At 33.0% G+C, this 24,904-nt stretch overlaps 1 protein-coding gene across 1 annotated transcript; it reads left to right on the top strand.

The window, feature by feature from the left end:
• The first annotated feature begins 787 nt into the window (after positions 1-787).
• Positions 788-23,748, top strand: LOC149065826 (N-acyl-phosphatidylethanolamine-hydrolyzing phospholipase D-like). The gene is made up of 8 exons (XM_089254103.1): positions 788-838; positions 2,673-3,185; positions 3,665-3,966; positions 5,180-5,366; positions 6,135-6,283; positions 6,393-6,507; positions 11,317-13,628; positions 13,671-23,748. The coding sequence occupies exons 2-7, from the start codon at positions 2,691-2,693 to the stop codon at positions 11,470-11,472; spliced, it is 1,404 nt and encodes a 467-aa protein (XP_089110229.1). The 5' UTR covers positions 788-838; positions 2,673-2,690; the 3' UTR covers positions 11,473-13,628; positions 13,671-23,748.
• The last annotated feature ends 1,156 nt before the right edge of the window (positions 23,749-24,904 follow it).

Below are 24,904 nucleotides of genomic sequence, written 5' to 3'. Positions count from 1 at the left end.
TTTTGGCAATAATTGGCGATGTCCCGTATTTTCCCGTATTTTGAATCCCAATGTCCCGTATTTCTCTTGAGGAAATATGGTCAGCCTAATCCTCCCTCATCTGCGTACGCACTCAAGTCCCGTATATACGGGACGACCAACGATTTTCAGCCCTCCGAATGTTTTCTTCACGTCTGCACCTCTGGTGCTATGGATAAACCGGAATCCAAAGCTGCATAAAAACCTTTTAAGCGGCTTTGGGCTCCGTTCGGCGCATACGAGCTCTAAGGAAAGCGGATTCGTTGGCGTTGTAGTCTAGCGGTCTAGGGCGCTCACCTAGGGGAATCGAACCCACGATAAGAATATATGTTTTTATATTACGTTGCTGTATATTTGACGTCCATATTTTTTATGGGCATCTTTTTTCAGCCACCTCGTTGGGCAATTTTCCTGTTGTGGTGATGGGGCCTTTGTATTTGTAAAAAAAAATAAGAAGAGAAGTCTTGCCAAATACGAGTGATGTGGCTCTGCCTAGAAAAGGTTTTAGCAATTTTTCCTACAGTTCCAAGATATATTTTCCTGTACGTAATTGACATTCTCGATAATGTATTCCGTATTTTTGTCTCAAAAAATTATGGTCACATCCTATCCTGCAGACTTGGATAGAAAAAGCTGACTGTTGCATTACGGTCATAGTATGGGACACACGCATTCCCACGAATCTGAAAGTTACCCCTCGACTCAGACGGAAAGACTAATTTACATTAAAGGCTCCGAAATATGAATTAGAAGGGGAATGTTTGTGAAAAGTAAGTTCAATTGGCCAAACTTGGAATCGTGTTTTAATGTGGAATTTCGGGTGAGAAAATATAATGAAATCCACCAAAAGTTTTCGTTTGAATTGTTATTGGCTGAGTGAAAATTTAATGCAAAATCTTTTTGTTATGTCTCTCAACATCGATTTCCAAATTACATTTTATATCAGTAGTTGATGTGAAGTCATTCTCAGATTACAGTTTATGAAATTGATTTCTTTATTTTCTGTTAATATTGTCTCATAGTTTGATCCTCTTTCGTATTTGAAGATCATTCTACAAAGTCCATTTACTATTCGTTATTGGTATGTAAATTTTCTCTGATATAGGGTTATTTTTAGAATGTTGTTTGCACTCGTGTTCATGCTAACTTGGGGGAAGTCATCGATATGAGAAAAATTGTGAAATTTTTCCAACATCACACTGCTAAAAGAAATTCTATGTGTGGGATGTAGTTTAGACCCCTTCAGAAAGCCAAAATTGGCATACAGGCTGGAGTGTATCCATGATTTACAATATCAATATAAAATTCTTAAACAATGACTTGAAAATGCTTGAAAGAATGCTCACCGTCCATATGTTTAATATTTCTGTTGAATTATGATATAATTTAAAAATTAACAATGATTTATTATAAAATTTATAGGAGTACAGTCAAACCTTATAGCACCTCCTGATCCAGAACTTTTCAATGAAGAAATCTTTCACATACAGGAGTTACAAGGGTTAAACCGTGATTTAACATCAAACTCATTATAGTGCCAGAATTCTGCTAAATAAATTGTGGCGTTAAATTGATGTCTAACTGTATTTAAAGACTGATGAAGAGCCAGTATAATACTAAATAACACTAAAGACCATCAGATGTATAATTTTTCTCTTTTACTTTCTATCTTATATATTAAACATTTCACTTACAAGAGCAAAGAGTTCGAAGGTGTCATCCTTAAAATTTATGAAAAAATTAAAGTGCATTCACATCTCGCCCAGAAACACTTAAAAACAAAGAATTAGCTGCAGAATGCAATTATTAAAGCCACAAAAAAATTATTAAAAATGACAGCATTTGGCTACTCATCAGCTCTCATGCTTCTTGGCAATATCTAGAAAAAAAACTTATTTTCCCTCTTTCCTCAGAAGTGGCCTTTTGTTCTCCAGCTTTTTTTCCCAGAAACTCGCTAGTTATTTTTCTTTTTTTCCCTTTCGTTCACTGTCTGTGCTCTACTTAATCATGTGTTTGAATATCGTCGCTCTAAGATTAGGGTTTGCTGAGATTTTTTAAAATTCATACCTGGTGTCCATTGGCATTCGAAATATTAATATTTACTTTTTTTAAGTGACCCATGATAATTCCGTCAGATATTTTTACACTTTTCTGGGTATTTTAATGAGTAGAATCAATGGTAATTTTTTCGAAACTTTTTCAAGATGACACCTTTTTATCCTTTTTCTTGTAAGAGTTTCCATTTTTGTTTACGTTTAGCTGTTCGATGGAAATTTTGTTAATGCAATTTTTATATCAAACATACTTCAGTATTGCCATGTTTATTACAGCCAAACTGATCAAAATCAGTGAAATATTTTATTAGGCCAAGCCAAATACAAGGACAAAAATAATCAAGTGACCTATCGCAAAGAACATGCCAAGCAAACTGAATAAAACAAAAAAAAATAATAAAAAGAGTAAGCTAAAAACTAACAAAGTAACCATAGCAACCAAAAATCAAAATTGAGAAGGATAAGACGGTTCTTTGTAAAGGCTTATAGTTCCATACATTGTGCATTATTTTTAACTATTTAGTTTAGTTACTCTTTCATAGTTTGTTTTTCACATGTTTTTCCAAGAATGACATATAATTTTTTTCTTTTCTTTTCCAGAAAATACAGTCTCATATTATGGGAACAAAACAAAAAAGAGTGACAATAAATACTTCACCAAAATTGTTTCACTCAAACACTTTAGCTAGTGATAAAAATGTTAGCAATAATATTAATGCAAATAAACTAGACACTCCTAATAGTCGCAAGCTTATGCGGCGCAGCTCTATGATATGTTCTGAAGGTTTCGACAAATACACTTACGATTGTCATGCAGATGATATTCCTCACAGATCTGCTGGTTTAGAGTTGGATGTTAACAACACATTTTTGCATTCTCGTGATAACTCAATCATCAGTGATAAAGTTTTATTTGCTGAAAATGATGACAATCAGAAATTTTCTTTAATCAAAAGAGACTCTGTAGTTCATCCTGGTAAACTTGATGTGCAAAGATCAGTTTGTGTTAATAATAGATTCCAGAACCCTTGGCCAACGTGGCATCCTCCTACTGTTACAAATATATTGAAGTTTGGACTTAGCAAAGATAAGAGCAATGTTCCTTCCAAGCAGGTAACCTTATGTGTACTTCTTTTAAATTTTTGTAACTAATGTATATTCTTTGTTTTATATCAGAGTAAAAATATCATTCGTGTGATTAAAAAAAAATTATTTGCAGTTTGTCAAATTTTTAAAGTTGACAGGGCTTATGTGATATGATTAATTGAAGGGAAATATAACCAACTTTTTTATCAATTAGTCAAATCAAACTAACATTTTTAATCTATCCAAAAAGATTGATTTTCAAAAGTATTTTTGTGCATGAAATATTTAATGGTGTTCTTATCTGTGTTTAAAAAAACAGTGTATATATTACAAAGTCTTACAGGTCTTACAGCAATGCCATACCTTTAATGTCATTAACATTTGAACGTGAGTCAAAATATAAGCATCATGATTTCATGGAAAATCTGATTATTAATGTTTTTTATTATTCTTTGATTTTTTTTGTCTTGTAAATTCTTGTGAGGTTTTGCTTTGTATATTTTCAGGTATTGGATTTAGCCTTGCCTCTTGTTAAACCAAATTTTCATAAATATGCCAAACCACCTGATGATGGAATTAGAGTAACATGGATTGGCCATTCAACAGTGTTTGTACAGATGCATGGTCTTAATGTTCTGACTGATCCTATATTCAGTGATAGAGCTTCACCTAGTCAAGTTGTTGGGCCAAAACGTTATAGAGATCCACCTTGTTCCATTCATGATCTACCTCATATTGATGCTGTTCTTATAAGTCATTCCCATTATGATCATCTAGACTTCAATACTGTAAGACTCCTTAATGCGCGGTTAGTAAATTTTATTTTATGATATGTATATAATTTATACACTAATTGAAAAAAAATGCTAATGTAAAATAGTCGTTGATATAAGTCCCTTACTTACTGTGATGTTTGCACTAAATTTTGACAATACACCTTCAACTAACTCTTTAAATGTCCCATTGTCTTTTCATAATCAGCATTACAGACAGCTACCATCGTTTGTAATCATGAGGTTTAAGAGGACCCATGCCGTAGTGTTAAATATTGAAAATTTTTAAAAATAATTAAATATATGTGAGTGATTCTCATGAAATTGGCTTAAATTATGTCCCCAGAAGTTTGTATTAAATATGTTTAACACAGAACTATTTTTTTATCACTTTCTACTTATATTCCAGTTCCTATATACAGAGTGATTATAAAAAAACTATCCCAACATATGGGCCCCTAACTATCATACCATTCACAGAAACTGAATGAAATTTTGGCATAAGGTATTTTGGTGTAAGAATGATATGGAAAACAACAGTGTCACTCTAACAGTTACGGTTACAGTGAGAAAATTTTGAAAATATCAAATGGCAACACCAAGTTTTTGTATTGGAATGTGATCTCCATTGTGAAAAACCCCTAAATAGCGTTCGAACGGCAACTGTAGCATGAAAATCACCGGCGGTAGATAGGCTAAAAGTGAGGACAACCAATAAGGACAGAGAAGCAGCATAAAATAAAGCATTTTATTGTGTTTCACAAATTTTCTACATGACCTTGTGGAGGACTAATCAGGCTGGGATCTCAGCCGAAGAAACGGTGTGACGAATGAAACGAACATTAATGCTCTGGTGCACGGCAAAGTCCCTTTTACTTTTTCCTTGCCTAGCTCCAGGGATTTTCGTGCTACAGGTGCCATTCCAACGCTATTTAGTGTTTTTCAGTATGGAGATCGCATTCCAATACAAAAAACTTGGTGTTGCCATTTGATATTTTCGAAATTTTCTCACTGTAACCGTAACTGTTAGAGTGACACTGTTGTTTTCCATATCATTCTTGAGCGCATATCTCAAAATACCTTATGCCAAAATTTCATTCAGTTTCTGTGAATGGTATGATAGTTAGGGGCCCATATGTCGGGATAGTTTTTTTATAATCACCCCGTATATAGTATATTGCTCATATATACTTTATACTGCTCATATAATTTTGATGAATTCAGTGTATGCTGTAATGATTATTTCAGGTTTGATACAGATATACGTTGGTTTGTTCCTTTGGGATTGCTAGATTGGATGCATCAAGTTGGGTGTGAAAATGTTGTGGAACTGGATTGGTGGGAAGAAAATTGTGTACCAGAGCATAGCGACACATTTTTTATTTTCACACCTGCTCAACACTGGAGTAAGCGCACCATTACTGATGATAACAAGGTACACCCACACTCTGAATTTATTTACTTTGTTTCCAATGCATTTATAATTTTTTATTACTAAGGATAATATTAAATTATCAATATATACCACCCAAAAGGTAATTATATAATGTATAAGAAAACATTTTCCAATGAATTATTATATTATTTGCACCAGTCAGTTTATGCGCATAGGTAGGGCTAATTTTTTCTGGGACTTACAGTTTAGGGGCAATTTTTTTAAAAAGCTCCTAATATATGCTTCCACGCTCAAGTTAGAATTTGAACCTAACCCTTCAAACAGAAGGTTGATGTTCTAACCACATGGCTGTTAGTCAGCAAGAATTATCAAAATGTAACAAGTTACCATAATTTCTGGTAAATTATTCGCACCAAAAAAAAAAAAAAAGACTGAAAATGGTTTTTTTTATAGAAACATTTTAGCTTTTTACATGGTACAGCTTCTTATAAGCCACACATAATTTTTATTCGAGAACTGAAAAAAAAATTAAATTAAACGTATATTTTTCTTACGTTCGAGTTTTCTTTGAGAATTTTATATTATGTAACATTGTTCTAGAGTGAAAACATTTTTTTTCATCAAAAAAGATGCAATTAAAAAAAATTTCAACAAATTTCATCAAACTCCCTTATAGTCAGAATGTCAGGAAGAAAGTTATTGGAGAGGCTGCATCTTTTTAAATTAGCTGCTAGAGATAAAAATTAGCTTTAAAAGGTGTACATGCCTGGAATTGTAGTACAATAGGTTTCTTTTTTTATCATGCAGGTGCTGTGGGGAAGTTGGTGTATTGTTGGCTCAAAGTATAGATTCTTTTTTGCTGGTGATACTGGATATTGTGAAGCTTTTAAACAAATTGGAAAAGTTTATGGACCTTTTGATTTATCAGCAATTCCAATTGGAGCTTATGAACCCAGGTAAATGTTAAAATGCATTTTAATGAAATTAAAACTTCATGAATGCAACTTTATTTTTACTTCATCTATATATAATTAAAACATGTTAACATATTTTACATTCTATTAGGTGGTTTATGAAATATCAACATGTAAACCCAGAAGAGTCCGTAAAAATACACATGGATGTTCGAAGCAAATATAGCTTGGCAGTGCATTGGGGAACATTTTGTTTGGCTAATGAGGTAATTAAAAATATTTCCAAATGATCTATATTTTACTTCCCAGGTAATGACAGAGCTGTTAATTCCATTCCCACAAAAGAAACCACAATTTTCAATGATATCTCAAATTACATTATTTTTCAGCACATCCTAAGTACATTTATTACTTTTCATGGTTTGATTCAATGTTTTTCATTAGCAGTTGCCAATTCATGTCCAAATTTTACTGCGCATCATTTCTGAAAGAACTCTGTTTTCCATTTATTTGCTAATTTTTCACTCATGGAATACAGTATAATCTCACTTATCCACCCTCCCTTTTATACATTTCTCTCAGTTATAAAACTATTTTCTGCACTCCTGGCAGAAGATAAATAAGAATGGTATTTCTTATTCATTTATATACAACTTTCTCATTTATGTGACTAATTTTGCGACATACCACTCAGTTATGAGTCTGAGAAAATTTTGATTTTTTTTAATTTTTTTTCCTTTCAAAAAGGTTTTTACAAAGAGTCTAAAATGATTTTCATTGAAATAGCTATTATGGCTAACTATATTTGTTATGTTTGTGTCAAATAATGTATTTTCTTTCCTTGGACTACATCACTGTTTATGGCTGAGATTGATCTGAGCGGGTTATTCTCTTTGGAATCCTTTTTTGGACATTATTTTGTACTCCATGCACCTTTAGGTGAGATTCTGGTATCCATCATCACTTTGTTCACAGTGAGGGTTATTAGTATCAATAAACTATGCCTTCCTCCATGGATGCTCCATGGGAATTCCAACTGATGGGGGTCAGTTGAATTGCTGTGGTGAGCGAATGGTGATAGGAATAAAAAGTTGCTAATGCAAATGGCAAGTTATTTAGAAAGGTGGCACATTTTTATTTTTGTTAAAGACTGTATTTCGAGTTTGTCTAGTCATTCCAGCCTGAATTAGCATTGCTACGTTACAGAATGAGTAAATGAAAGCATGAAAGTTTGATGATAAACAAGTTATGAGAATTACAAGAACTACATACAGGCCCACAACTAGAAACGAAAATTGACTTTGCCACCCACTGCAAGAATTAGGACTGGGCGATGTATCGATTTATTATAAACCACCAATGTAAGGTCCCACATCGATATCCTGATTTCACGATTTTGAACGACGTGACGTATCATTAATTTCAATGTCTAGCATCACAATGTATCAGGTAAATCTGGTATCCGTACATCGAGTTGAAACTAGCGATAATGATTTATGCGAACGTGCCTGCGCGATATATTAGAAAATCCGATGTTACAGTGAGTGGTGTTGCCAATGTTGATTTAGTGAATACGCATGGTGATTTTTGTTATTCAATGTAGATATCAACAGGCATGGTAGAACGGATTTTTAGTGCAAGTACACATTTGTGAATGCCAACATCTCTTTCTGTCAATGAACAAGAAGAAAAATATGATCTATTTATGGATAGCTCCATGGTCAGTGGAGCTGGATAAGCAATTTTCTAGCCACTATTTCGAAAACAGTGACATCACCTGATTCCTCACGTGACCATCTGGCGTTGCATGAAATTTTTTTTTTGCACTATTTTAATCCGCAAAACTTTATCTTTTTTTTCCGAGCAGATATCAGTTACTATTGAAATATTTTTTATTTTTCTGAAATTTATTTAACTTAGGACTAATTTTTTTCTTCAACTCATGTTCCTAACTATCAATGCGCAGTAGCTACACTCAGAAAATATATGGAAAAAGAATTATTAAAAATTTTCCTTTCTGCGGAGGGGAGTGGAATTAGAGAATAAACCCTTCAATGTTTCATGTTCACCAGGTATGAATTAATTTGAAAAAGTTATAATTTCATCCTTTTCTTCATTACTCAACCTCACATTACTTGTTACATGGCTTGTATATCCTAGATCAGGCCGGTAACTAGTCTGGAGCAACTGGGGCACTGCCTCAGGGTCCTAAGTTGTGTGAATGGGGGGCTCCTACAAAAATGTACATTTATTTTGCATAATAACAACAACCCTTTCAGAGGGGGCCAAAGAGAAAAGTCTGCTCTGGGAAGGCCTGCTATTGCCCTGGCATCAATGGATTAAAGAGAGGGGCAGAGGGGTGACTGCTCCCTAAAGCAAAAACATAAAATAAAATATTCTCTTTGGGTATCTGATACCCCCAGGCTTGTTGCATCTTCCAACCAACTGCCCCACCCACAATATTGCATTAATCTGTCGCTGGATCAGGGACCCTAGGTGGGCCTTCAAGCCAGACTTTTCACGGGTCCTCCCATAGTAAATTTATAGCAAAGAAATGGAAAAGCAACATTATGGTAATTGCCCCAGAGCTAGAACCCTGGTGGTCAGTCTCACCTTTGTGGGGGCATGACTTGTTAAACATAGATCAGGCCCTGATTTCTGCATGGGAAAGTGGGAGTGTTTGTCCAGGGCCCCAACATTTAAAAACATATATTCACAGACTGATTTTAGTTGCAACTCCCCTTCAAGTCAAAGTCGCCCCTGACCATAAGCAGGTTTAGAGTAAGTGATCACCCCCATTGCCCATTAAAAAATTTTATGGCCAGGAGAGTGAAGGTTGAAATTATCCCCCATTCACTATACATGCTCAGTGATTTCCCGCCCCCTCCCACACAGGGAACCTTTATTTGCTTATGGTCGAGACAAGATGGCAACTGCAGGGCTCCCACTTGTTCTACTTTTTGGTAAAATGACCTACTTTTATCCTATTTTCTAGGTTTTATTCAACTTTTTACTTAATCTTGTCAACAAAATTCTTGTAACTTTTTTTTTAATGAAAAAGGAATCATTGAAATATTGCCAAATAATACAAATGTAGTAGATTGTAATTAATGATTCTGTCAAAGCAGAAGTTGCATTGTTTTTTCAGGTTGTTCGGGAAGTGTACATGGGCGGTGGTTTATATATATATACTTTTTTGCTTATTTTGAGGGTTCAAAAACTCATTTTGTGTCAATGTTTTGAGTAATTAAAAACTTCTATCTGGATACAAAAAATAATTTTGTATTGAATATTTCGTGGTCTTGGACTATTCATCGGACAGTAACTAACATTCATCATTCAAAATTATGGTGCACATTTTGAGTATAGGTCTTGAGTGTGGTTTTGGACATGCAGAAGCATAAACAATGTTTACAAAGCTCTGCAAAGAGCTACAGATGAAAATGCTTCATTTCGCAAAAATGATGATGCTGGCATTGAACAGCAAAATATAAACACATCCCTTCAAGAAGGGATGGATAGTGCAGTAAAACCATCCAGTTAACCTTGACTTATTTACATTGGACCTTGTAATTTACAAATTTTGCACTATTCTTAAAAAGCCCCATTCTTAAAAAACTTACGTCTTCATAAGACAGACTGGACTTAGAAAAACTCCTTGAAAAAAAGAATGCAATATACAGGTATATTGTGAAGAGACAGAAAAGAATTATCTGTGGTTGTTAGTACACTGTTTTGGTCCACAATTATTTTCCTTGCCAAGTCATTATGCTTTGGTTGGATTCAATCTTATAGGAAACTGAAATAGTGCTATGAAAAAAAAAATTAAAATAATTTTTTTGCATAAGCTATGATTATGTTGTCTTGTGGAAGTACCCTCCACACCTTCCTATTTTTTTCTACTTTTTTGAGTGGGAGCCCTGCATATCGATATATCATATATCAATTTAAGGTTGACAATGTATCACCAAGTAAAATTTTCAATATTTTCCCAATACTAGCAGGAATCTGTTTTGGCAGTCCCTTTCTCATAATTTTTAAAGAGTAAACTTGTGGCCTTCCTGGTCAAGCACCTGGGGCATGAGACATCCTGAGACTGATGAGACCCTTGCCCTTACCTAGTTGCAGACCTGACTACAGAATAATACTCAAAGGAAATGGACGATGACGAGATCGATGCAGAAGATAATTTAAATTTAAATCCCCAAAAAAGCCTTAGATCTGTTGGAAACTGTTTGTAATAACGTACAATTTCAGAAACCTGTGTGACCTTCTTCCAGTTGAACGAATTTGAAAAATGGTTTTTGAGATAGACTCTGTGTCGTCTTAATGCATGGGTCTATCTGGGCCTCAAGAGAAGAGGGCGTCACAAAAATTAAAACTAGTTGGAAATTCTCCAGAGTTTGCCAGGTAGGTCCTGAGAAAAATCAGTTGGCTCGGGGGCCCAAGATATTCTTAAGATGGACCTAGATAGACTAACAAGAGTGGTCTTCGATTTCAAGTTACTTTAAAAACTTAAAACATAATAAACTAATATTTTAATCACATGGCATATCGATTTTGATCTAGAAATTTTATTTTCTTGCTTTTAAGAAAAAAGCCTATACTTCTTCTTTGGTACTTGGATGTATCAATTTTCATGTTATAAATTTTTTAAGTGTGTTTTTTCCTTTTTTTCACTTATATGCCTATCTCACTAAAACTTTTTTTTCTTATTCCCTTGTACTGATGCATAAGTGAGCAATCACTAATTTTTTCCACCTGGCATTTTCAGATGTGAATTTTTGTGTGCTTGCAATCGGTGGCTATTAACATAATTATGTTGAAATGTGCAAATCATGCCATGCAAAAGTTAAAACATTCTTATAATTAAATTGTTTGGCTAAATATTAATCTTAAATTATCTTGATAAAAAGTTCTTACTTAAAGAATATGTATGTGTGTGTAAATAAATCAAATATCGGCATGAAGTAATTTTTGCTTAGTATTTGTGATCTTAATATCCAACGTTAAGTTTATTTCTCATTAAGTTTGCTTGCCTTCACATGGTTTCTTTCTTTCTTTATTTTTTTCAGTATTATCTGGATCCTCCTCTTAAATTAAGGGACAGTCTAGAATATTACAATATCCCAGTTGAACGTTTCTTCACTATGAAACATGGTGAGACTAGGCTTATCAAGAATGATTGCCCCATGAGAGAGAAGGCTACCCCAGTGTTCGGGAAAACATGAGCTAAGTGTTATTGATTGTATTCTGTTGTTGATTTGATGACTCCGTGTTGGATAAGAATGGATTAAGAGTATTTCTCAGTCCATTCAAAAGTGCCATATATTTGTGTGAAAGTGGAAATGTTTTCAATGTCTGATTTTGGAATTCATGGTTGTTTCCATGAGAAATTGTATGAAGGGCTATTTTCAAACACCTTAAAATTCATCCCTGTGATATTTACAACAATTTGAATGTTACTCCCTTCGTGAATTTTTTTTTTTTTTTGCCAAGAGTGCTAAAAAAAGAGAAATTGAGTATTTTGATGAAAACCAAATTTATATATGTACATATATATATATATATTATTTTTGTTGAAAGTACCTGTTCACACATCAACTTCATTGTGTCTTAAAGTTTTATCGCACTAAGAAAAATGTATTTATTTATTTATTTTTTTTTTTTTTGGAAATTCTGAATTTTATCTCCTGACTTGAGTATCCTATTTGTATTATACAGTGAAACCTCACTACAATGATACTAGATATGATAAATTTCTCTTACAAAAATATTTTTTCTTGGTCCACAGAGTATTGTTATATCGAAGTTTCACTGTACATTGTGTGTTGTCATCTAAACGTTAATAGTTGGAGAAAAATTCATACTTACTTTTTGAAAGTGCCTAAAGATCAAAATATTTTTTTAAAAACAAAACGTGAATGCTTACAATGTTTTTACCTGCAAAGCTAAAGATATTTTCTGGTTTTATGTGTTTCTTTAAAGAAATTAAATATTTTTATTTACAAAACTTAAAATTTGTACTTTTAGAGAACTGAAATCAAACATTTTCATCTGAACTTACAAACTAATTTTATTAGAAAATGTTTCTTGCTTCAATAAAATTTTACTTCACAGTACAAGAGACATGAGGAAAAATGAAAAGAGGACCATATGAAAAATATATCTTAATGACATGTTTTTTTAAGCACTATATACAGGGTGCATAGGAAAGTATCTTTATCCTGAAATAATTCATGAACTGTTGATCTTAGACACATACTTTTGAATGGAAAAGTATGCGAACAACATGTCATCCTCAGATACATCATTCATATTTCAAGGAGTTGTATAGTTATTTAAACAAAAAATAAACTTTTTATTTGGTAACCCTGTTCTAGAAAACTTTATTAGAAAGTTGTTGCTGTGTAGTTATTATTTTAAGTGCAATATATATTAACCATTTAAAGGCCAAAATAAGAATAAAGTCACTTATTGTTTTGGAATTTGAGGTCTTTTTACATGCCTATACATAGATCAACTTTGAAATTTGACGAAAAAAAATTTCTTTGTTTTTCACGATGTTCCATAAATATAACATTGGCACTTGGGTAGAGGTGAAAATGGAAACTGGTATCACCTATATTCCGACGATTATTTATTTCTGGAGTGCAGTTATCACACAAAATTTTCTACCACAAATTCACAGCACATGCCGGTTTTTTTATCACAAAATGTGTGCAGAAAATTCAATTTTTTCTCTAATGTCCATGATGAAAGAAGGAAAACATCTTTGATGACCCGTTTGTTGCATTGATAGCATTTATACATAGTGTTTTTTTTTTTTTTTTTTGGCACACTGATTACCATCCTTGCGTTGTAGAAAGATAACCTGGCATCTTTTTTTTCAGTTGACATCATGGACCTGGATGAATGGTTAACCCCTCCTTCATTCATAGAGTGTTCATTGTTACTCCTCGTTGAATTCCAAATGGGAAATACAATCTGCTTCTTGCAACTCTGAATGAATTATCCAACATGTTATAATAGTCATATATGGTCTATAATAGTCACATGGCAAATCGTTTTCCAATGGAATCCACAACTGTGGTTTCGATTGGGTTCTTGAAAGAATTTTTTTTATCCCATGTAATAGGTTTTTTTTTTTTTTGGATTGCTCAAAACCTTCTTTCCTTTTCTTGAAATTTTCAATGGAGTGTTGCACTAATGTTTTGTTCCTGTTTTCTGCCTTAAATCTTTTGTAGAATATGCTTCTGGAATTTCTAATGTCTTATCCTCATTGTTGTGAAATATGTCTACCATTCCCCATCAGTTAGAACTGTTGTCATAACATCATTTTCAACAATATCCTCTTCATCTGTGATGCTCCCAGGTTCATCAGCAGGTAATTGATATATATCTGTGATGCTCCCAGGTTCATCAGCAGGTAATTGATATATATCTAAATCTTCCAATTTGGAATCTGAAAGAGTTTCTAAATATCCTACAGCTTCTTCTAATGTGAGATATCTTTTTGACATGGTTACATACAGCTGAACATTAACAAGACTGTGATTGCCGATCTCAGTTTGATTAGTCTGTGGTTCACAAAAACATGAATTTTTAAGAATGCAAGAATAAAAAAGTACTCACCCAATATAAACAATCTACCCCAGAAAGCGCATTCCTTTCTGTCATATTACCCAGAATTCGCCCCTATATACATGTCGAATGATGACAACTCCCTTTAGTTTGAATGGGAAAATCTGAGCAGCGCACTGCACATTAGATATCTCACTAGAATCCCGCTCTCTTGAAAGGCCAATGTTCCATAAATGAAACATGCATTTTTGAACACACATAGCTCGTTCACATGTAACTGCATAAAGAAACTAATTGATAACAAAAAATTTATTTCCAATTAAAAACACTAATTTTATTTATAATTGTGATGAATTTTTAAGAAAATTTATATTTGGCCGCCGAATATTCGGCATTCTGCCAAAACATTGACCAAATATTCAGTATTCGGCTATATCACCATTCGTCCCATCCCTACTGATAATCTCGTAATGAGAAAAAGAAAGGGAAAATTAATTTACAAATTTGAAAATAATTAGTTTTTGTCTGAACTTCATGGGGATTTCAAGAAACAAAAGTTATAGCAGTGTTTAAATACCTGAATACATTGCCACTTGGCAACTAATATTTACAACTTCACAAGATTGAGTTTGAACCCTTGCATGAATGTATTTTCATAACTGTAAAACTTCAGCATTGTGCAGTTTTTCCCTTTTTTCGACTAAATATATTAAAACTTTCTGTCAGAACAATTCACCAAACATAGAATCTGTTAGCATTAACCACTTCCCTTATGAAAGTGAGATATCCTCTGCTGCAGTAGCTGGGAGAAATACTTTAGCACTCTCTCTCTTTTTCCTCTCATCACCCCAATATTTTGTTCATAACCCAATGAATAAAATTCAATTTTTTTTCTGTCTATCTCAGCATTATTTTTCTTTTTTCCCTCACTGCTCTGTTTAGTGTTAGCAATATGCAAATCAGTTTCCTGAAGAGAAGAAAAGAAATATAGTATTACATACATAGAAGAAGAGTGGCATATACATATATAGTTGATATAAAAAAGAGAAAACCTGCTTCACTCAGTTTTTTTTCCCCTTCATTTCCTAAATGTTAACAAATTTAGCAGTTTCAGAGATAAGGTATTTATTTCCATCCAGCTTAATTTGCTTCATCATTCAAATTTGTTGCCAAAAACCTGTTCTTAAATGGGTTAACGAAAGCATGAAGAAGATTTTAGTTTTAAAAACTTTTTTTTATTGTGACCTGTTTTCATGATTCTAAAAGCTGTCAATCACAAAAGTTATGAAAATTTTTTTCACATAAAAGAAGAGGGATATCTGTGCTTACATATTCACCCTAATATTTTCTTGAACTGTGTGGGCTGAATTTTTTTCCTGGTAGTTTCCTTTATTGAAAATATTTTTCAATATATTATTTCAAAAAACTGAATTGTTTCATTGTAACATCTTATAATGGTCTAACGTTGTAATGTAACTAAATTAACATTTAACGAAATGTCATTTTTAACTGAGACTATCAGGATTCCATATTATATATCTTTCAAAGAAAGATGTGCTGTGTAAGTAAAATAACTCTTGCTGTTCCTGATATCAGTAACATCGAAGTCTGGTTGCTGCAAGGGCTCGAGCAACCGCAATATTTTGTGGCATATACATTTTGAACGAATTCGTAATGGAATATGAAAAACATGTTACAAGTAATATTTGTTTCATGTTAGAAATTGAATATGATTTCTATTCAAGGTATCGCACATAGAAGAGGAGGATGCATATATGTCATGACATTTCTAGTCTTCCTCCAATCAAATTTATTTTAATAAAAATCGTTCTAGACAGAGAGGAGAAAACTAAGTGAACAAGTCCCACCCCACCAATACTATACAAAAGATTCAAAAGGTCAGCACACACATTCCAATATAGACACAGATAGTAATGACAAGTACTTTTTCTTCCATAACCACTTCAGACATATCCTGTACGTCAGCGATCAACCAGTAGATTGCATGTCCTTTTTTAGTTGATCACGAGACTATTTTTTCAAAGGATTTTTATTTGAAAATCCTTACAGTGAAGAGGATAAAAGAAACCAATGAATGATAATTGCAGAAACCACTGCAAATATCTTATAATTAAAATTATGAGATATTTGTAGTGATGTTTGAAATGTTGGTTATATTCTCACAAAAGACAAAATTGTAATTTTTGTGTAGATTTAAGGAAGATGGGTTGACAGGAGCTTGTATTATACATAGGAGTCAATCTTTGGTATGTGAAAAAGGTCATCTTGCTTTCCAGTTGGCAAAAAAAGATAGCTTGTCAGATGAGTTTGGTTGCTGACCCCTGCTATATGTGATGCCACGCTGAAAAGAGTCAATTCTGTTCACACACATTCATATAAATTAAAGCCATAACAGAGTGTACGTGCCAGAACAGTATTCTAATGGCTGTTTAAGATTTTAATACAAGATCATGTGTAAAATTCTTTTTTAGTCTTTTCATGTTTTTTCTGAAATTTGAAGTTTGGTTTGTGAGATTTACGCGACAGTACAAAGATAAATTATCTATAATGAACTCGAAACATTTTTTAAAAAATGCTATAATTTTCTTTTCTTTCACCTCCAAACACATGGTTGGAAACATATGTCTCATAATAGTCTAGTCAAACTAATGTCTCGTATTGTTGTAAAGGAACATTTTTGTTTTCATTTGTGAGTATGAATTTCTTTTCTTGTACTTTTTTTTTGTTTCAATACTCTTTGAAAAATTAACATTTGTGTTGCTTTACATTATTTGATAAATTTCTGAAATTATGTATTCTGATGATAAATCAGTAATTTAAATTAGTTGATACAAACTTTATTCACTTATTATAAAGTCCTTACTCTCTCTTGGTTCTTTGCTATTGTATGTAGGTAACCTTTAGCTGATATTGCTCCATTATTTAAAATGCTGTAATTTCCTGCATATAATCAGCAGTTAATATGTTGCAAAACATTTGATTTTATTTAGTATGGATTACAGTACAATGCATAATTATAAGACTCTTAAATTTTAGTGAAATCACAAGGAGCGAATTAAAAAATATCAAAAATTCAAAGCTGTTTTATGCAAAGTAACTTTATACCAAATATTGGGAAATTGAAAAAAGATTTTCACATTATTTTATGGAAAAACAAAAAAACATAGTATAGATAAAATTATAAGACATCTACTGATTTTTGAGTGAAAAGTAAAATAAAATTCAAACAAATTTATATATAAATGTATGAAAATCAATATTTTGTACAACCATCTCTGTTGGTAATCAAAGCAAAAATGGGATTTGGCATGGATTCAACCAAATCAGTGAGTGCCTTAAGAGACATCATTCTAAGCCTGTGATATGGCAGCTTTTAGATGTTCAGTGAAAGAAAATTACCTCTTATACTTGCATATACTGATGTGCAAAGAATGCTGTTTTCTATTCGCTCAGGGGAATGAGCCGGCCTTGAAAGGACATTAGTTTCTTGCTTCAACCACTGCTTTCTGTGAACAGACACATGAATTGACGCATTATCTTGTAGGAATATGCAATCTTCGCCACAAAAGGACTTCCTTATATATACCAAGTTGCTCCTATAAAAGTTCTACTTAGCTTTTTCAGTTCATCCCTGAAGGTAGAAAAACTACGTCAGTCTTTCCTTGGGCAGAAAATGCTCCCCAAACCATCACTGAACCACCACCCATTTGACGGCTCATTAATTGTGACGTTGCATATCTCAAATCATGCCAATATGAATGAAACCATCTGAACCATCAAGATTGAATTATTTTTTTTCATCTGAGAAAAGAGCAGAATACTAATGATGAGTAAAAGGCCTAGTACGTTTTGTGAGAGTCAAATGATCCTGTTTGTTTTTCAAAGTTAATGAAAGTTTTTTCTTCATTTTTATGACTTTGATGTTACTTGTACAACTTAAAACTCTTGAAGTTGTTCCCTACTAGCACTTCAGTTATAAGGCAGATTTTATATTTCTGGATGACATTTTGCTCCTTACTGTAGGAGCACGAACAGTGCATTTTGATCGGGCAGACAAGCATGAGGTGCACCCATATCGTTGTTTTGCAAAGTCACATATTACATGGCCTAAAAACTTTGTGATAGCTCATTGATAACATCCAATTTTATTTTCTATATACGTTTTAGAAACACTGGTGCCATGCAATAGCCAAATTTCACGAATTTCACTTTCTTGCAGCTTTGTACCCCTTGGCATTTTTTCTACTGATGAGGTAGTTGTAAGACTGGAATATTTTTATTCGTTTGTTATCCAGTGACGTAAAAAAATGATTTGCATAAAGTAATGCAGTGTTACACTACTGTAAAAGGGTGGAAATGAAAATGTCTTTTATATCTGTCCTTCTAATTTTTTACTGGAATTCCCAAAAATATTAAAATATCAAAAACTATTTCTCGGCTGACCTTGTAATTTCATTCACAATTGTAAATAAAACATGACCGATACATATATTTAAGTTTCGTTATTGTGAAAATATTCTTTGTTTTTTTTCGTGAATATTTGTGGTGTCTTATAATTATGTCTTGCAAAACTGTATAAACAGCTTTGTACTATATGCAAGGTTGGAATGAAAATGTTTTGAAAAAAATCCAAAAAAAGTTTTTTAAAGATAATAGGTGGCTTACGGGGTCCCATTGAAGGATAAACATTTGTTCTAAAGAAACATGGCCAACAATCCCTTTTATTCCTTGAACTATAATTCATGGTGACACACACACAGATCGTTACCTGAAATTTGTGCATGATTATGGGATGAAAGTTTTTCCCTCTACATAACAAAAATTCTTGTGTGGATTATATGTTGCTGTGGATATTGGCAGGAAATTATGGTAATTGGAATGTTCTAAGCTATGTATTTTCTCAATGTGAAATTTATGTTTAATTTTTGGATTTTATTGGTGTCATTTATGTTTAATAATATAGAATTTCAACCCAAAAAATGCTCATTGGCAATATTATAACTTTGTAATACAGATCCCACTTAGAATGTTTTCCAGCTTATTACAACATATTTTCAAGTTCAAATTTTTGCTATTTCTTTCTTACAAAATTTGGAAAATTCAGCTCAGGCTTTTGTTCCTCCTTGAAATCAGCACACATTTTCACTTTTTCTCCTGCACAGAAACTGAAATGATTACTTATGCTCTAGTGATTTACAATTATGTGAGAACTAGAGATGGGGCAGGGGTGCAAGAGCTGCGGCAATTGCGCCGAAACGGTTCTCTTGCTACATGGTGCGCCAAGACGCCAAATCCCTGCGCATTTGCGCCAATTCTTGTTTCTGGTTCGTGTAGGTACCGCTAATGCACTGTAGTGCGTCGAGTACCGGGAATTTAGGAAAAAGAAGCATGAAAATTTTGTTCACGGGACGTGTTCTTTCCGAGACACAGAAAAAAATACGGAGGGAGAAACTTTAATTTTTTTTTCACTTCCCACCATCTACCACAATCGCGTTATGTCGTGACCTTGGAAAGTAGTTCTACTACCTTGAAGTATAAAGTCCTATACTGTTATTGGTTAACCGGCGGGCTATCAAAGTCCCTGAATGAATATGCCGAATTTTCCGATTTCGGAGACCGTTTTTTCTCCTGCAGGTTATATACTGAAAATTACGGTAATTTCGCGGCTGCCAACATGCGTTCTAAGACCGCATACATCGAAAAGAGGATTAGTTTACTCGTTAATTTACCGACATTTTTCGAAGATCATTGGAAAAAAATAGGATCTGTTAAAACTCCAGCTAAAATATTCATAGTTTTGTCATCTAGTCACTATGCGGTCGTGTGATTATCGTCAGCAGTTGCCGATCGTGGCAATTTCACATTGCAAAAATCCGGATTTGGTGAACACAGGGGCAGCTCGAGGAAAACAATTTCTACCCATGTGGAATCTGTTTTTGGCGCTACTGACGGCGGTTTTTTTTTTGGTAAACAAAGCTTTTTTCACCCTTTCAATTCCATTCAGCACCCCTCCTAGAGCGGCGCCCAATATGGCCGCACGGTCCGCCACTGCATTGGTGGGGGAGGGGCATGCTCTTAACAATAGTCAAAGGAAGGAATTTGTACTAGGAGCATGTGCTCATTTTACATAACTTCTGTGAGATACCTTTTTTATATTAATGTCCTACCTTTCCCAAACATATTGTTGGAGAGAATGAAACGTTTGCACTCCCTCTCGTGCATTGCTGGGATGGTACATTACTCCCTCACGTATTGCTGGGATGTTGCTCAACATTGTATCACCAACTGAACTATTAATTATGTGTGATGAATGGGTTGCACTACAATGCAAATAATTACAGGAAGTGAAATCAGTTCAGAGAATAGATAGATATTGGGCAGACATATTCAAACTTTATAACCTAGAAAGCAGCCCAAAGTTCAAAATTTTGCCAGTTTTGGTGAAGGCTTTTTTATCTTTAGCACATGGTAACGCAGACAGTGAAAGAGAGTTCATTGTTAACAAATAAATAAAAGTCTGTTGTAACATTGAAATATCTGTCCATCTAATGCTTTAATGGAATAAGACATAAAATCTTATGTTCAAGTGCATGAAAAATTTGAAAAAAATTGTCATTGAGATGCTGAACTTCTGAAAGCAACTCGTGATTCGTAATCTATTAACATGCTATTAGGTTGAGAAATTGTTTAAGTAAATAAGGTATTTATATTTTTCTCGTTTTTTGCATTTTGCTTTTAAATTTAATAATTTCTTTAAATTTTGTGAGAAGCTAATTTTTTTTTCACGAAAACCCTTATTATATTCTGCACGCACTTTTTTTGCTATATCAGGATGAATAAGATTTTGGTGTTCAAGCAGCAGAAATTCTTGTTGCCTAGGTTTTTAGTATGCATGTTGCTTAATTTGAAAAGAGTCTCATAATTTTTATTCGTCATTACAGTAATGCATGTTTTAGTAATGACAGATAAGATAATTCAGAAAAAATTTAAATGGATTTTAATTTGTGAAGGAAATTTATTTAGAATTATTTGTTTCAACCATTTTTGGCAAAACTTTTTTGGCATTTCACAGAAAAATTACTCCTTATATTGCAGATATAGTTTGTTTTTAGTTCTGCTCCATTTTCAAAATTTCTGCTCCAAAAATGAAATTTGCTGCTCCGAAATAGATGAGGGGCACTTGCACCCCTGATGGGGCTTTCCTTTGATGGCCAGTATTTTTCTGAAAGACTGAACAGAAAACTGGATTACTTTTTTTATAGGTCAGACACTAGAATAATGTGAACATTTTTTTTACTTGTTTAATTTTGTCCAATAATTGTGTGCAGAGATTTATCTTTTCCCCTATCCAGTCAGCTTTCTTTTTTTTAATTTAATTTTTTTCCTGTATAAAAATACACATAAGAGCATAGAAAAATGTGTAATTTTGAAATCATTGAAACAAAGAATTCAATTGTGAAAATACAAATACTATGCCACAACAGGCAAAATGCCCAACAAGGTGGCTGAGAAATAAAGCAGTACCTGCATTCGATTTTGCTGAGAAAAATTTAAGGCAAAATGACAGAACCAATGGAAAAGAAAAACTCTACATTTAGAAGAAAAATAAAAACTCTCCCAAATTTGTGGACAGAAATCCTTAGTTTTCAAGAGTAGCAGCAACTAAATATTTCAACTTGCCGTAAGCTCTTCAAACACCATCATTTCAAAGCGAGATGCCATGCTCAGAGTTCCAAATTGCAAAAGTATTTTGATTTTCTGATCAAGAAACCTCAGTTCAAAGATGCAAATATGAAAGGAATCATAAAAAAAACTTATTTCTTTTAATTTTTTCTTGTATAAAACTTATAGGATATAAATAATTCCTTCTTAGTAAATCTATATGTCATAATGTGTTTGTAAATAATTTCCAAGATTTCCCATTTAAAGCGTTTTCTTGCTTAGGTTTTGAAATGATGATTTGTAAAAACATTATAAGTGGTATCCACTGTATTGCTGTAAATTTTGATGTGATGAAAATCAAAGCTGCTGTATCAAGAAAAGTAGATGTAGTCTAAATATAAAAATCTCTGAATACAATTCTATTTTTCTCACCAGTTTAGTTATGTTACCTCAATTTGGATTCAGAAGTCTTGCTCCTAGAATAAAATGAATGTTGAAGAAATCTTTCTCTTTTTTTGAAATAGGTTGACCACGTCTATTTAGAAAAACAGGAAATTTCAGTAATGAAAAAGGATGGATTTTCAGCATTCATCCAATTGTGCACTTTATAGTTGGCCATCTTTATGAACTTAGTAGAAGGAACAGTTCATTTTAATACACAATCAGCCAATTTACTAGTGTTCTTTCTAAGCTGTGCATACATGAAAAATCTAAAAATTTACCTTTGATGAATATGACAGAATATGCCTTGCTGCACATAGAAAAATCAGGTCTGCCCATGTTAAAAATAAATTAAAGATAATGTTGCATTATACCGTTATAGAGAATTTCACTTAAGAATGAATATAGCATCTACAATGAATGTACTACCTCCTGTCACGACTAAAATGCATATAAGAAATTTTAAACTTAAATATAACATTAGCACATGTGCTAACAAATTTGGCATTTTTGACATCAAATACAATGATTACTGATATTTTTTAGAAGCATTATATTGCCACTGGCCAATCAGAAACTAACACTGATATGCAAGTAAAAAGTTCTAATTCAAAGACTAATGCCTAATTGTGAGATGGGGGGTTTTTCCTTTTGTTTTTAAATGAAACTTTATCAGTTGGACAAAAAAAGTCATTTTCAGTCACTAATTTGAACCTTATGACGACAGAGAGAGGAGATCATATCTTTTTTCAGAATCATCTGAATATGCTTACTGTACAATTATCGCTCTGGCGCTCTTCTCTAAAAAAACAATTCTCTATTGCTCTGAAAAAATAAGGCTATATAGATTAGTTTTGACTGCCCAAATTTTTAAATTTCCATGTACTGCAATTTCCTGTAATGAAGATTTTTATAAAACTTTTAAAGTTAATTTTCAGTTCTCTGATTCAAAGCTGTGACCTGTCCAATAACGTTTTTCCTGGCATTTCATATCTGAGGGGATTATAATTAATTTTTATGAATATATTTACTCCAAGGATGATGTTTAATCATTAATATTATAAAATTCTGAAAGAAAATAAGTTTAGTTGAGTTATATTCAAATTTTTGGTATTTTTCTTGTTGAATGAAAATAATGTGCAGCTTATACAAAACTTTGGCATTTCTACAAAAATGGTTTTTTCTGTGGTAATTTTTCTGGATGTGGCTGCTGATGTCCTATGTAAAATGAAATAGAAAATGAAACTTTTTAAAATGGCAGAAAAATTATAAATTTTTGTTCACATTGAAAGATTGTGATCGGCACTGTGCATGAACATGTTAATTTCTTTGAATTTTTTTTTTTTTTTCACAATAAATTGATTGGTTTTACATAAACTGGATGGTTGTCCACAAATTAGAACAGTACTGCAAAGAAATTGTTTCGCATGCTTTTTATCATTAAAGAAGTGAATGTTTGTGTTTGAAGATAATATTGTATTTATTAATAAATATTTTGGTGGTTTTTTAAGCAGGCTTAACTGAATGCTCATAATATGTATGTGTGTGATGTAGTATATGAAGTACTAAATATACCATGTAATGTACTTTTGTGTAATCAGACGTGACTACATTTTTTTAACATCTCATTACGTGATACACAAACATAATCCTGCTGGACTTTTTTTGGGTTGATAAAAATTTTTATTTGTGAACCAAAGAAGTCTGATATTTCTTGTAACCATTAACTGCTAGTCACTGAAATCATGTTTTTGTTTTTTTTTCTGGAATATCATCCAAGTTTGAATAAATTGAGTACAAAAGAATTACTAGTATTGCATTTTATTGGTCTCAATTTCTTTATTATTAGGATAAGAAACGTTGTTGAATTAAAATATTTGACTTTTCTTTTTGAAAGCTGTGTTCTTCAATAATATCAGTTTTGCTGAAGTTATGTTTATTAAACATAGGTATTCTCTCTCGATTATACTGAACCCAGTAGAAAAAGACTGACAAATGTTAAATTGAATTTTTTTTCCCAACTCGGTATACTGAGGGACGGACTTGAGCAGGTGAAGCCGTTTTTTACATTATGTGTCCAATGATATAACGGAAATTGTAGAAGCTTAAGCCAAAAATTTGGTCGTAAGAACACGAAATCGTGTAACCAAACAACCGGAGACAACATCTGAAGGCGATGAAAATCTCCGGAATTTCAGATGTCACTTGGTATTGTAAAAAAGTCGACAAGAAACCGTTGAAAATAGGGATTGAGGCTTGTGTAACCATTGATCACATATTCTTTTCTTGTACTGGTTAAATTATACACCCTGAAGTTCAATTGAATTAGAGACAGCTGGCGATATGTAAAAAACAGCGTTGCGGGCTGCCTGTGACCGACACGGACATGAAGCAGCGCTCTGGGAGTGCTGCTCACGGTAAAGTCATAGTTGAACGCATTATGGGCAAGACAAAAGATCTAATTGCATTTGATCATGGACAAATTGTTGGGGACCGACGCACAGTGGTGCGTTTTGCGAAAATCTCGTGGCCAAAACCCCAAAAAAAAGTTTTGCCGTTCGACCCCGATTTTTTCACAGATGAAGAGTGAATAACCCCCGGCTTCTCGACGTACGTTTTTTTTTCTTTCATCACCTCTTGGTTTTCGCTCAGAAGGAGCTCCAATGTGGTGATTCAAGTAGCAGTATACCGCTCATCAATATAAACCTTTTACAAAGCCGCTCTCGTTAATTATTATTAGCAACGCTACGTTTGCTACTAATGAATAGCATTATAGTTGCTATACTACTTATAGTAGTAAAGTTATTTGACGTGAATAGCATTCGATTTAAATTAGATTAATCGATTAAAATTTTTTGATTTACCGGTTAAAAATTGTAATCGATTCCCAGCTTACTTATTATGATGCTGGAATCACTTATAATGTTCTTTAATTTCCTTAACGTTCATTGATTT

The sequence above is a fragment of the Pholcus phalangioides genome, unplaced genomic scaffold (assembly GCF_987345545.1).
Source record: "Pholcus phalangioides strain wild (caught in Gottingen) unplaced genomic scaffold, Ppha-v1.0 ptg000039l_1, whole genome shotgun sequence".
Taxonomy (NCBI): Eukaryota; Metazoa; Arthropoda; class Arachnida; order Araneae; family Pholcidae; genus Pholcus; species Pholcus phalangioides.
This window is presented reverse-complemented; position numbering and strand designations above follow the sequence as displayed.

What these genes read in the sequence shown, in the direction of transcription:
- LOC149065826 (XM_089254103.1), top strand. Translation starts at nt 2,691, where the DNA reads ATGGGAACAAAACAAAAAAGAGTGACAATAAATACTTCACCAAAATTG. An exon ending in GCAATGTTCCTTCCAAGCAG is followed by an intron (nt 3,186 to 3,664) that starts GTAACCTTATGT and finishes GTATATTTTCAG; the next exon opens with GTATTGGATTTAGCCTTGCC. An exon ending in CATTTTGTTTGGCTAATGAG is followed by an intron (nt 6,508 to 11,316) that starts GTAATTAAAAAT and finishes TATTTTTTTCAG; the next exon opens with TATTATCTGGATCCTCCTCT.